The sequence below is a fragment of the Scyliorhinus torazame genome, chromosome 14 (assembly GCF_047496885.1).
Source record: "Scyliorhinus torazame isolate Kashiwa2021f chromosome 14, sScyTor2.1, whole genome shotgun sequence".
Classification (NCBI taxonomy): domain Eukaryota; kingdom Metazoa; phylum Chordata; class Chondrichthyes; order Carcharhiniformes; family Scyliorhinidae; genus Scyliorhinus; species Scyliorhinus torazame.
The window spans coordinates 121994084-122009057 of NC_092720.1; the positions used below are offsets into that span (position 1 = coordinate 121994084).

Here is a 14974-nt window from a genome sequence, read left to right on the forward strand (position 1 = left end):
TAGTGTTGGTTGAGTGGGGTTACTGGGTTATGGGGCTAGGGTGGTGTGGGCTTGAGTAGGGTGCTCTTTCCAAGAGCCAATGCAGACTCGATGGGCTGAATGGCCTCCTTCTGCCCTGTAAACTCTATGATTCTACATGGGTATGATCTAATCTCCAGGACAGAGGCGTGGTTACAGGGTGACCAAAGCTAGGAACTAAACATTCAAGGATATCCGACATTTAGGAAGGACAGGCAAAAAGGAAAAGGAGGTGGGGTTGCTCTGATAATAAGGGATGATATTACTATATTAGTGAGAGTGGGTCTGTGATTGGAAGAACAGATCCACTGGTAGGGCAGGATTCTCCATGGCTGACGCCAAAATCGCGACGGGCACCAATTTGACACCAAATCACAATTCTCCGCCACCTCGACAGCGGCGTCAATGTGGTCCGGGAAGCATGTACAGTAAACACCTTTTGCATATCATTAGTGGGCCCGACCCATTATTCTCCGGGGCCTCCGCGATTCTCCACCTCCGATAGGCTGAGTTCCCGATGGTGCGGTTCACTTGTGCTTTTAAAAATAGTGAAACTGGCAACGTGGCTGCTGAGGGAGAGAGAGGGGGTAAGGAAAGTGTCCAACATCGTTTTAGTTTTCTGACAGTTGTGCCAGTGGCCGGGGGGGGGGGGGGGGGGGGGGGCTTCTGCCAGGGCCGGGCGGGGAGGTGGCCAAGGGGGTGGGATGTGGGGCCGGGCACGGAACACCATTGCCGCAGCCGGAAAGGCAGCCATGCAGCTGCACATGCCGCTGCCAGCCCACTGTGAACCGAGGGCCACGTGTCCTATGGATGTTCACCCCCAGGTGCCCTCTGGCCCCAGCCGACCCATCAGCTGTATGGGAGCACTCCAGCAAAACCAGTGCCATCTTATTGGCTGAGATGAGTGTGTGTCGGGATTGTAATGTTATGCGACTGCAGCTTGTCACCTCCCGAGTGTCAATCATGGACCCAGTGAATCCTGCACCGTTTTCATTGGAATCAATGTGTTCCATGTGATGCCAGTGCTAGCTCCTCCACAGTCGCCGAATTGGTCCAGGTTCAGCGCCAGTTTTGCTGTCGTGAAAGGACACGAATTCTGCGCTGGTGTCAACACTTATTCTCAGAAACGGAGAATTCCTCTCGTAGAATCTGTTTGGGTGGAGCAAAGAAACAGCAAGGAGCAGAAAACATTGTAGGAGTGGTTTGTAGGCCATAGTGGTAATGTAGGACACGGTATAAATCAGGAAATTGGTCTGTTATACAGTAATCATAGATAACTTTGCTCTACATGTACAGTGGGTAGATCGAATGAGTATTAATACTGTGGAGGATGAATTCCTGGAATGTGTATGAGATGGTTTTCTGGAACAGAATGTTGAGGAACCAGCTGGAGCACAGGCAATTTTAGATCTAGTATTATGCAATGAGTAATTACTAATTAATAATCTTGTTGTGAAAGAGCCTTGAGGGGAGTGTGACCATAATGTAATAGAATTTTCCATTAAATTTGAAAACAATGTAGTTCATTCTGAAATTAGGGTCTTAGATCAACGGAAGAGGCTTATTTTTTAAAAATAATCATATTAAACAAAACCACCCGAGATAATCAGACTTACATTTTAAAAAAACCACGCATTAACTTTAACACAAAAACTAAACTAACCTCCTAACAGCTGATGGTGACTAACTTCTTAAATGGAAATAAATGGTTGCCATCTCAGGTAGAACCCCTCCACCTGATGGTGAACTTGACCTTCTCCAATTGTGGAAAAGACATGAGGTCACCCAACCAAGCTGAGGCACCAGGCAGAGTAGGAGACCTCCCCCAAGAAGAATTTGCCTCCGGACTACCAGCATGGCAAAGGCAAGGACATCCACCTTCACCCCAGACTGAAGCACTGGCGAATCCGACAACCCAAATATGGCCGCCAGGGACACAGATCCAAATCTACACAGAGTAAAAGGAAGAGGCATACAAAATTGCCAAAAGAGTGGTAAGCCTAAGGATTTGGTGCATTATAGAATTCAGCAAGCGGGGACCAAAAAACTGATAAAGAAAGGAAGACTAGAACATGAGTGCAGACAATCAAGAAACATAAAAATGGACTGGAAAAGGTTGTATAGGTTTTGTAAATAGAAAAAAATTAGCAAAGACAAATATTGGGTGCATTACAGGCAGAGAAAATGGAACACAGGGAAATGGCAGAGAAACAAAATCATTACTTTGTGTCTGTTTTCACTGAGGAAGATACAAAAATCCTCCTAGAAATAATAAATAACCAAGAGACCAGTGGCAATGAGGAACTGAAAAAAAATCTACCAGTAAAAAAGCAATACTGGAGGAATTAGTGGAACTGAAAGCTGCCAAATCCCCCGGAACTGATTATCTACATCCCAGTGTGTTGAAAGAAGTGGTTGTAGACAGTGGATGCAGTGGTGGTCATCTTTCGAAATTCTACACATTCTGGAACATTCCCTGCAGATAAAAAGGTAGCAAATGTTACCCCACTATTTAAAGAAGGAGGCAGAGAGAAAATGGTGAACCTGTTAGCCTGACATCAGTAGGAGGGGAAATGCTAGAATAATTATAAAGGATGTGATAACTGGACATTGAGAAAGTAATGATCTGATTGTGCAGATCAACATAGATTTATGAAAGGGAAATTATGTGCGACAAACCTGTTGTGCGTTTTCTGAGGATGTAACTAACAGAGTAGATAAGGGGGAACCAGTGGATGAGGTGCATTTGGATTTTCAGAAGGCTTTCGATAAGGTCCCACACAGGAGGTTAGTAAACAAAATTGCAGCTCATGAGATAGAGGGTGATATAATGGCATGAATTCTGTGCAGAAAATAGACGATTGGGATAAACAAATCATTCACATGTTGACAGGCTGTGACTAGTGGGACCCTACAAGGATCAGTGCTTGGGCCCCAACCAGAGACAGACTTACACTTTTGGAGGCCCCACACTCTCCCTCTTTGTGTGGGCCCCATCTAACGCCCCGTGGTGACATGTCGGCCCGACACCAATGATGGCGAGTCCCGCCCACAATGATGCCGAGCCCCACTCCGAATGACATCAATGCTTTCCTGACCCCACCCAGCTTCAGCTCACACAATGCAAGGCACAGAAACCCAAAATCTCACCCTCGCTGCCCAGTACGGTTGCTGCCCAGCCCAGCCCTCTCACTCTCAGCCCTGCTGCCTGTCTGGCCTCTGACTCTGGTCAATTCATCCTACTGCGGCTGGCTGCTGCTCCCCGATACCCCTAGAGCCTTCCTTGCCTTCTTCGCAGCTCCCATTTGCTGCTCTGATCACCTCTTAGCTCTCGCTTATCTGGCCGATGCTCAAGCCTCGACGACTGCATGTGCTCCTGGCTGGCTGCCTGGCTGCTGCTGCTGGCTATCTGGCCAGGTGGCCTCTGTTCTTTTTGGTTGGTTGCCCACCCATCCTCCTCAGCTGTAGCCGTGAAGGCGAGAGCCCCGTTGTTCCGCTCGACAACCATTGGCCAATGCCTCCTCACCTTCCAGAAGGCTTTGCAGCGGGGCAGACTTACATGTTTGGGGGCCCCCGCTACTCCACTGGCCAGGGACCCGTGCTGCAGTGCTGTGTGTTTCATTGTAAGTTTGCCTCTGGCCCAAGCTTTTCACAATATATATCAATGATGTAGATGTGAGAACTAAATGTGAAGACATCTTTCGTCAATTGTGTGGAACCTTGGTTGGATCACACCTGGAGTATTATGTACCTGAAAATTGGTACCCTTACTTAAGGAAGAATATACTTGTCATAGAGGGAGTGCACCAAAGGTTCACCAAACTGATTCTTGGGAGGCAGGACTACCCTGTGTGGACAGACTGAGAAGACTGAACCTATATTCTTTGCAGATTAGAAGAATAAGAGATGATCTCATTGAAAAATACAAAATTATTAAGAGGGTAGATTAGGAGAAGGTATTTCTCTTGGCTTGGGGGGGGGGGGGTCTAGAACTAGGGGACACAGTCTCAGAATAAGGGGCAAGCCACTTTGTGCTGAGATGAGGAGGAACGTCTTTACTCAGAGGGTAATTCTCTACCCCAGAGGGCTGTGGAAGCTCAGTCATTGAATATGTTCAAGAAATTGATAGATGTCGCAGAATAGTGACATCAAGAGTTATCGGAAGAATGCAGGAAAGTGGCATTGAGATTGATGACCAGCCATAATCTAGTTGAATGGCAAAGAGGTTTGAGTAACCAAATGGCCTATTCCTGCTTCTATGTTCCTATGAAGACAGGTAGCATAGATGTTTGATTATTTATCAGCCAGTTAATTAGGTAATCATATCAATGACAGTAGTTGGTTTTTTTTTCAAATATATTAATTGCATTTAAATTAATTGGCTGATTTTGTTCCGTTGTTAGAGACAGGGGAGAGAGACCGACTTAGACCAGACGTCCACAAGAAATAGGAACAGGAGTAGGCCATTCAGCCCATCGAGCCTGCTCTGCCATTTAAGTCCACTTTCCTGCATTCTCTCCGTAACCCTTAATTCACCTACTGATTAAAAACCAATCGATCTCAGCCTTAAAACTGTTCAAGGACCCAGCCTCCCCAGCTTCCTGGGGTAAAGAATTCCAAAGATTCGCCACTCTTTGATTGACAAAATCCTTCCTCAGGTCTGTTTTAAATGAGCACCCCCTTGTTCTGCGACTCTGCCCTCTGGTCCTACATTCTCCCATGAGTGGAAATATCCTCCCAACATGTACCCTATCTAATCCCTAAAAATGTATGTCAGAACATAGAACATACAGTGCAGAAGGAGGCCATTCGGCCCATCGAGTCTGCACCGACCGACTTAAGCCCTCACTTCCACCCTATCCCCGTAACCCAATAACCCCCCTAACCTTTTTGATCACTAAGGGCAATTTATCACAGCCAATCCACCTAACCCGCACATCTTTGGTCTGTGGGAGGAAACCGGAGCACCCGGAGGAAACCCATGCAGACACTGGGAGAACGTGCAGACTCCGTGCAGACAGTGGCCCAGCGGGGAATCGAACCTGGGACCCTGGCGCTGTGAAGCCACAGTGCTATCCACTTGTGCTACCGTGCTGCCCTGTTAATCTTATATCAACCGCAAATTCTCTACCCTTCTGTCAATAAGCAGTGTAGTTTAATTCAGGTGCGATGTGTGTTCCAAAACCCCATTTTGTATATGATCAGCTTTTCCACAAAGACACCAGCAGCAGACATTCATGGATTTTTAAACCATTATTTATTAATAGGCACTGTTCCTGGAAGAATTTATCGCTACTTCGCGCACCACATTAACTCAAGAAAGATACAGTAAAGGAAAGGAGTTTCACTGATACAAATATTAAAACCAAACAGAACAGTTGTCAGTTCATATGTTTGGAAAGGTTCTGTGAGAGGGTAAACTTTTCCACTCTTGAGCTGTAGTGCAGACAAGCCCACACAGCTGATTTTGGGATTTTTTGGCGTTTCTTTGGAATAAGAGATGTGCAGGATGTGAGGAAAGCCTCGATAGGTCTTATAGCTGGAGGACGAGTTTACTTTTCCAGGTGAGCACAAGATATTTCAGAAGAGGTTTCAAGGAGGCTTCAAACTTACGACTCTGTAAAAGCCCAATGTTATAGCTTACTTTGTGCAGTGAAGTTTCTTCTGTTGTTACTTCGGCATTCTGCAGCCTGCAAAGCAAACATAACTCTATAATAAAAGGCTTTCCATTTCAGGGAAATGTTCTTTGGTCATGTGACAACTGGCCATTGATGCACAATGCAATGCAATTGATAGACTGTTCATATTAACAAAGTGGCTTCCACCTCTCATGGTCAGAACCATCAACATACAATAGAGGCAGATAGAGGTTCTTAGCAATTCCTTGTGCATAATCAATATTGGCAGCTCTCCTTTGTAACCTGGCTGATCTGGAGTCAGAAAGTCTGAGGTTTATTGTCCTTATTGTGTTGAGGTAAGTCCTGGCAACAGGTGCAACATTCCACAAGGGTGTTGTCTGGGCATGGCCACCTGGAATCCACCTTTTCATAGCTTCCAAAATCTTGGCCAACTTTCATTCACAAAAGTCAGTTGACCTGTGGCAGCCATCTTAATGAGCAGCGGTGTCCTTTTTTAAAGAAGACATACAGGTTCTTAAAATAACAAGGATTAGGGGACACAGATTTAAGGTTTTGGGCCAGGGATGGCGGATGTGAGGAAGAACTTTTTGTATGCAGTAGGTAGTGATAACCTGGAACTTAAACCCATGAGGGTGGTGAAAGTGAAGATGATCAATGATTTCAAAAGAAAATTGGATGGATGCTTGAGGGAAATAAAGTTTCAGGGCTATGGGACACAGCAGGGATATGGATTGCTCTACAAAAGGCCTGCATGGATTTGAAGGGCTGATTAGACTCCTTCTGTGGCATAATTATTCCATGACACTCTAACACTCTAGGTGATATAACATTCTGGGTTCTGACATCCCTAGAATCCAAATTACACCCTTCGGGACTTAGTCTGCAGTTTCTGGAGTTTCATTCCTCTGTGGATTCTGGGATTCTGTGGGTTACTTTATAATGCTTTCACTGAGTCAAATCTATTGAGAACAAAAAATTGTCAGATGAGGTATAATGTCGGAAAATGTGAATTTGTCAACTTCAGTAGTATACTAGTTAGTGTCAATGAGATCACATTTGGAGTACTGCATGTAGCTATGGTCTCCTTACTTGCGAAGGGATATAATTGAATTGGAAGCAGTTCAGAGAAAGTTCACTTGACTGATCCCTGGGTTGAAGGGATTACATTTTGAAGAAAGGCTTAACAGGTTGGGCTGATATCCATTGGAGTTGAGAAGAGTGAGAGATAATCTGATTGAAACATATACCGTCCTGAGGAAATTTGACAGAGTGGATGCGAAGAGGATGTTTCCCCATGCGGGGGAGTCTAGAATTAGGGTCACATTTTACAAATGAGGGGTCTCACACCTAAGGCTGAGATGAGGAGAATATATTTCTCTGAGAGTTGTTAGTGTGTGGCATCCCCTTCCCCAGAGAGCAGTAAAGGCTGGGTCACTGAATATGCTCAAGGCTGAGTTAGGTAGATTTCTGATCTACAAGGGAGTCAAGGGTAATGAGGGCCAGGCCAGGAGCATGGAGTTGAAGCCACATCGAATCATCCATGATGTTATCAAATGGGGGCACGGTGTCATAGTGGTTAAATTGCTACCTCACAGCGCCAGGGACTTGGCGTGACTGTCTGTGTGGAGTTTGCAAGTTCTCCCCGTGTCTACGTGGGTTCACTCCGGGTGCTCCGGTTTCCTCTCACAGCCCAAAGATGTGACAGTTAGGAGAATTGGCCATGCTAAAATTGCCCCTTAGTGTCCAAAGGTTAAGTGGGGTTCTGGGGTTACAGGGATATAGCAGGGGAGTGAGCCTAGGTTGGGTGCTCTTTCGGAGGAGGGGTGCAGACCTGATGGGCCGAATGGCCTCCTACACTGTAGAGATTCTATGGATGGAGCAGGCTCAAGGGGTCAAATGGCCTACTCCTGCTCTTAATTATTTAGCTCTTGAGGACAGACCAGTGCTACTTAAATGGGTGAAGCTGAAGGACACTAGGGGAAGTTTAGTACAAGAGTGATGTCGGATTACACTTTTAAGCACCTTGGGTGAAGTGCAGAATATTACAGGATTTGTGGGAGGGGGATACATAACAAATGGGTCAATTAGTGTTTTTGTTGTAGGGTTAGTTGGATAATGCACTGTGTTATCAGTTTACCATGTAAAGCACAATGGGCTGGATTCTCCGAGCCTCCGCACCGAAATTGCGATCGGCGCGGGGGCGGAGAATGGGCATTTACGCCAAAATCTGGACCGACGACGCTCCCGCGATTCTCTGGTCCCGGAGGATCGCTCGCGAATCGCGGGCTTGGGTTTTACTTGGCGTGGGTAAGGGGCCATTGACAGAGGGCCCCCCCCCCCCCGCCCCCCGATTCTCTGAGGTAAACTGTCCGAGTTCTTGTCGGCGTGGTTCTAATCAACTATTGCCCGTCGGGAACGGCCGGTGGCAGCTGCGGACTCATTCATGGAGGGCGAACGGGCAGCGGGCGAGTACGGTCTCGGGGGGTGGGGGGGGGGTCTACATTTCTGGTGCCGCTCCGCGGGCTGATTCCGCCATGTCCTGCGGGGTGGCCGCTGCAGGCCGCCGCCATGCGCATGCAGGACTCACAACCGGAAGTGTGGGGCTCTGTATCCGCAGCCAGAGCTACGAGAAGCACTCCGGGCCCTGACAGCCTCCTGCAGGTAGGAGAATCACTCAGGATATTTTTCAGGAAAGTCCAGAATAATTTGCCAGCATTTTTACGCTGGCGTGGCGACATAGCCCCATTATTGGAGAATCGCGCCCAATATATCCCATCATCTGGTGTCGCTCTAAGGATGTTAATTGCTGTTAAGTAAGCACTCAGGCCAGTGAGAGTTTACTTGTTGTTTGATAGGGAACTCTACAGAATGGTTTGCACAACAGGGGGCTGGTTTAGCTAGGGGCTGATTTAGCACAGGGCTAAATAGCTGGCTTTTAAAGCAGACCAAGGCAGGCCAGCAGCGCGAGTTCAATACCCGTACCAGCCTCCCCGAACAGGCGCCGGAATGTGGCGACGAGGGAATTTTCACAGTAACTTCATTTGAAGCCTACTTGTGACAATAAGCGATTTTCATTTCATTTCATCTGCAAACAAGGCACTGCACGCCTGTGCAACCACTCAGCACATTTACAGTGTGTACAGCACCAAACATCTGTGCAATAGTACAGCAGGACTCAGTACCTGTGGCAATTTGATCTTTCGAATTGTAGAATCAGTGCAACACAGAATGAGACCAGACAGTCCTTTGAGCCCAGGTTGACTCTCTGCAAGGGCGCTCTGCAATCCCACCTCAACCTTTCCCATAATCCCCCAAAACAACTTCTCTTTAGATAATTATCCAATTCCCTATGGAAAACTATTTGTTTCTTTCAAAAAAATAAATTTTCTAATTAAGGGGCAATTTACCTTGGCATATCCACCTGCCCTGCACATCTTTGGGTTGTGGGGGCGAGATGGGGAGAATGTGCAAACTCCACACAGACAGTGAACTGGGGCCAGGATCGAACCCGGATACTCGGCGCCGTGATGCTAACCAGTGGGCCACCGTGGCGTCCTCACTATGGAAAACTATGCTTCAATATGACTCTGTCACACTCTCAAAACAGTGCAGTCCAGATCCTAACCCTCTGAGTGTAAAACAGATCTTCTCATATTGTCTTTGTTTCTTTTGTCAATCACGTTAAGTCAGTGTCCTCTGGTTTATGAGTCTTTCAGCGACGGGAGAGTTTCTCTCTTATGTATAATGTCATTTCCCCTTTGGTGCATTTTGTAATCTATTTTCCTTTGTTTCCTGAAAAAAAAGCAGCCATCCAGAAAGCTCTTGGAGTAAAACGTCGGCAATGAGCTATGCGGATGCAGAGATCCCACCGTCTTTGTCACAAGACCAGCAATCAGTGGGGATGGTCAGTAATCCCTTGTACGAAGCAGTTGACAATACGCAAAACTCCATCTCAAAGAACGAAAAAGTCTTCTCGTCGAACTTGAGGAAAGGTACCCCTCCAAGAGTGGAGAAGATCCCCATTCCTTCCGTTTCCTCTGCTAATCAACTGGCACAGGCCTTGGCAAGCAAGGAATCAAACAGGCTAGTGCTTCCTCCAGTGCCACAGAGCAGGAGCCGATCGTATACCTGCTCAGAGCTGAGAAGGCCAGGCCACAGGGTGCCACACGCCAAACAAGTAGAGACCATGGCTGATCTTTCAGGTTCTGGGCCCACCTCAAAGAGTATGGGGCCTCCTTCCCCCACCAGGCCCCCATTGCCGGTGAAGAGTCAAAAAGTGCTGCAGCTACAGAACGCCGTAAAAGATTACAGGGAAACCTCGGAGCTGCCAGGTCACGCCAAGCACCGTGGCAACGGGGCCATGGGGCAACAGACTGGCGTGTCAGTAAGTAAAATACATAAGTATAACATGGTCCCTAATAAATTCAATCTAGTAAGGAATTCAGGAGTAACTTCTTTACTCGGAGAGTGGTTGGAATGTGGAACTCACCATCACATGGAGTAGTTGCTGCATTATGGGTGGCCTGATTGGGAAATTTGCAGGCTGGTCGTATCGTTCATAGTGAAGAGGATAGCTGTTGACTACAGAATTATATCGTTGGTTTGGTTGATTGGCAGAGAAGCGGAAAATGGAATTCAATCTGGAAACGGGTGAGGTAATCCATTTGGGGAGGGCAAACAAAGCAAGTGAATACTCAATAAACGGAAAGATATTGAGAGGGGTTGAGGAAGTGAGAGACCTCGGAGTGCGCGTCCACAGGTCCTTTAGGTTGACAGGACAGGTGGATAAGGTGGTCAAGAAAACGTATGGAATGCTTTCCTTTATTGGGTGGGGTATTGAATATAGAAGCAGGGATATAATGCCGGAACTGTATAAAACGCTGGTTAGGCCACAGCTGAAGTTTTATGTACAATTCTGGTCACCACATTACAGGAAAGGCACAACTGCTCTGGAGAGAGTGCAGAGGAGATTTACAAGAATGTTGCCAGGGCATGAAAATTGCAGTTATGAGGAGAGATTGGATAGGCTAGGATTGTTTTTCTTAGAACGGAGGAGGCTAAAGGTGACCTAATTGATGTGTACAAAAGTATGAGGTAGGGTAGACAGGAAAGACTTGTTCCCCTCAGCTGAGGGGTCAATAATCAGGGGGCACAAAGCTAAGGTGATTGGTGGAAGGATTAAAGGGGACATGAGGGAACAAGTTTTCACCCAGAAGGTGATAGGCATCTAGAATTCACTGCCCAAGTTGATGGTTGAGGCTGAAATACTCAACCCATTAAAAATGTACCTGGCTTTGCATCAGAAGTGCTGCAACCTGCAAGGCTACGGAACAGGAACTGGAAAAATAGGATTGAAATAAGGGGCTAGTTTCATTTTATTCCTTTCTTGGCCGGCACAGACACGATGGGCTGAATGGCCTCTTTGAGCACTATAACTTTTCTATAGTTTATGGAGAATCTTGATAAACTCATGAGAGGAATGGAACAGATGGTTACGTTGATAGAGTGAGTAGGATGGGAGCTGGGCTGATGTGGAGCTCAAATCTGACAGAAACTAGTTGGGCTGAATGGTCTGTTTCTATGCTGCCCATTCTGTAAGATCTGTACCCAGCGATTAGCCACCGAAAAAGGTGACCATAGCAGCACAAATAAGCTGGTTCAACATAAAACCTGGATTCTATTCCAACCCTGATCCTAATTCCAGCCCCTCAACAGTTCTGGGTTGGAATGAGGTAGATACAGAGAAACCATTTCCTCTGCTGGGTAAATCAGGTGTGTGTAGGCATCAACTTCAAACGAGAGCCAAGCCATTTCAGATGCAAATTTGGGAAGCACTATTTCATACAGTGGGAAGTAGAATTCTGGAATTCTCAACCCAAAATTCTGTGAATGCCAGATGATAATGAACGGTTTTAAGACTGAGACCAGTGCAGTTCTGTTAGACAAGGGTTATTAAGAAACACAGAGTTCAGAGTTGAGTTACAGATTGGCCATGTTCTAATTGAATAACAGAGTACACCCGAGGGGCTGAATAGCCTCCTCTTTGTTTGGATGGATGGAATGTTCCCTCAATTGGAAGCGGGCAGATGTCGGGAATGTGGGTGGGTGTTGCCAGTGGTGCGGGTTGCAGGAGGCGTGGTGTTGCTAAGAAATCCTGAGAGTTAGGATTATTCTCTTGACGATCGCAATGAGAAAAGGCTGAGCCAGTTGCTGAGTGGTACAGCCCAGCTCTCAGCCTCCAACATTTTGACTCAGGTCAGAGCAAGGGAGCCATGGACGCAGACCTAGACCTTGTGCCTGCGTTAGATAAATGGGACGTGTCCAATAGACACACTCGTCCGAGTGTCACCCTCACTCCTGAAATAGCTCAGTGGAACAGAAGGGGGTGAGGTCAAAAACCAACAATTATGACTCAAGCCCTCAGCATTGAAATAGCATGGAGTTAGCAACCTCTGCCATGGACCATGGTGTTGGTCTAGGAATCCTGTGATTACAAGTTCAAATTCCAACAAATGAAACAGTGTATGTTTGGTCATCAGAAAAATATAAACTCCCAACCAAGTCACAAATGCCATTCAAGGGTAGCACTGCTGCCTCACGGCGCGAGGTCCCAGGTTCGATCCCGGCTCTGGGTCACTGTCCGTGTGGAGTTTGCACATTCTCCCCATGTCTGCATGGGTCTCACCCCCACCACCCAAAAAGGTGTGCAGGATAGGTGGATTGGCCATGTTAAATTGCCACGTTAATAGGTCATCTTTGGGCATGTGATCCCAACACTTATTTGGATGCCCATGAGTATGTGAACTTAAATCTTTCTTGGGAAAATACCCACATGAAACAGAGTGCGTGGGTGCTTTTTGGACCATTGGGAACCTGAGCTTTCTGCCTCATTGAATAGCTGTTTAAATAAAACATAAAGTATATTTACATTTATTATGTGTAAGATGTTTTCTACCAAGATTGGTGCATGTGACTATAATGGTATCACTATAGCAACACCTGTAGCTAATCAGCGATTGCCATTGGACCACACGACTCTAACCTACATTTTTGTATTTTTTTCATGGGATGTGAGCATCACTGGCAAGGCCAACTTTAACCATTCATCCCAAATCGCCCTTGAGATGGTGAACCATCTTCTTGAAGCGCTGCAGTCCATGTGGTGGAGGACCACTCATAGTGCTGTTAGGGAGTGAGTTCTAGGATCTTGACTCAGCGGCAGTGAAGCAAAGCATATTATACGCAAGACAGATGGTGGATAACCTAGTATTTGGAGGTGGTGGTGGTGCTCCAATGTGCATGCTGTCCTAGGCATTAAGGGGCTTAGGATTAGAAGGTGCTTTTAAGTGCTCAGGGAGTGCTTTGAGGTTTGTGGACCCTCATTGCAAATGATTTGGTCAATAGGTGGAAACCCGTGCACCGGCCTGGGACCGGAATTTCCCGCCAGCGTGAACAGCTGGTAGATCCCGCCCACTGTCTCAGGATTGTAGACATTGTAAAACAGTTTTGAAATTAAGTGATTTTTAATTTAGGGGAGTCATGGGAGAAGGACAATTGTTGTGCAAATAGCTGAGGCTAGGCCCCAAAGACTTCCTTGAAACACTAGCTTGTATTGAAAATGATACTAATCTCAACTTTCATTCGCTCTACTCACAGTGACCAAGACCCGTCTTGTGGAAAAGATGGCAGTGTGGGATCCTTGTCAGGAGTTATTGGAAGAGTGAAGAGTTTCCTGTTTGTCTTTTGTTTTCTCTCTCTTGACGAATGTAAATTCTGGTTGTTTTAAAGACAGAGTCAGCAGTGCTGGCCGTCAGGGATCCTGTGATGATTCTCTTGATCCCCTCGCTCCTCAGTGAGAATTAGACAACCGAGCTGAAGGCTGATGCCAAGAAGCGAGGAGTGAGGAGGCGTGAGCAAAGCTTCAACATCACAAGATTTCCAGAGGACTTACCGTGTCCTTTAAATATTTATGTTCCTTGTTGACACTAGGGAGCCAGCGTGGGGAGCTTCACACACTTCAGTATGAACTGATTCGAGCCCATCGCAGCACAAAAGCTCAGACTGCTCTGCTGAACTAACAGTTGGACGGTGATCGATTTCATGACAGCCCTACACTGTACTCACATTCACAACAGTTCAGCTCGAGTAAGAAAACAGTTGGGCATGTGCATCATGAATAGAAGAAAGAAAGAACTTGCATTTCTGTGACACCGTTTCTGACCTCAGGATGCCCCAAAGCCAATGAGGTATTTCTGAAGTGTAGTCACTGTTGTAATGTAGGGATGTGGCAGCCACTTTAGACACAGCAAGCTCCCACAACCAGCAATATGATAGTGACCTGATGACCTGTATTAGTGATGTTGGTTGAGGATTAAATGTTGGGACACTAGCAAGAACACCCCTGCTCTTCTTCCAATAACGCTATGGGATCTTTTACACTTCCTTGAGAAGGCAGACAAAGCCTCGGTTTAATGCCTCACCTGAAAGATAGCACCTCTGGCAGTGCAGCACTCTCCCTGTACACTGAAACGCTTGAACTCATGACCTCCTGTCTCAGTTTCAAGAGATCTACCACTGAACTATGGCAGGAATGACCTTTTTGGTTGAGATATTGGGAAATTTTGAAGAACATAGTGTTCAGTGGAGCCAGAAGGCAGCGAGGAGTGAGGTTGGGAAGTGTGTTTGTACTAACATGTACTCGAAATCTATTGTGTCTTCAGATTTTTTCATTGGCTCATAAATTATGCTGAATAACCTGTTTGTTAAATTGTCCTGCTTCTGCTTCATAGCATATTAACCCCTCGGCCCAGCTGGGATTAGCATTAGAGCTGAGGTGAGAGTGACTGCCTTGACATCAAGGCAGCATTTGACCAAGTATAGCATCACAGGAGCCCTCGCTAAACTGGAGTCAATGGGAATCAGGGGGAAAACTCTCCACAGGTTAAAATCATGCCTGGCCCGCCGTCTGGAGGACTGGAGGGTGCGGGAGGCGCGGGCACGGGACTGGCCTAGAAAAGGAGATGGGGGGGGGGGGGGGGGGGGGGCGGGGGGGATGCCCCCCAATCCGACTGATAATGTGGAATGTGAGGGGCCTGAATGGGCCGGTTAAGAGGGCCCGAGTGTTCGCGCATTTAAAGGGACTGAAGGCAGACGTGGTCATGCTTCAGGAGACACATTTGAAGGTGGCAGACCAGGTCAGGTTAAGAAAGGGATGGGTAGGACAGGTATTCCATTCGGGGCTGGATGCGAAGAATAGAGGGGTGGCAATACTGGTGGGGAAGCGGGTGTCGTTTGAGGCCAAGAATATAGTAGTGGAC

General features: G+C 46.8%; 1 protein-coding gene across 2 annotated transcripts in view; it reads left to right on the top strand.

Annotated features, from left to right (window-relative positions):
- The window catches only part of inpp5d (inositol polyphosphate-5-phosphatase D), a 212564-nt gene extending 197892 nt beyond the window's left edge, over positions 1 to 14672 (top strand). Inside the window, exons 26-27 of one of the 2 annotated variants that reach the window (XM_072474741.1) lie at positions 9462 to 10041; positions 13314 to 14672. In XM_072474741.1, the coding sequence (XP_072330842.1) occupies positions 9462 to 10041; positions 13314 to 13316 (583 nt within the window). In that variant the 3' untranslated portion in view covers positions 13317 to 14672. The remainder of the gene's footprint in view (positions 1 to 9461; positions 10042 to 13313) is intronic. The other variant, XM_072474742.1, reaches the window with a different exon arrangement.
- Positions 14673 to 14974: the final 302 nt, after the last annotated feature.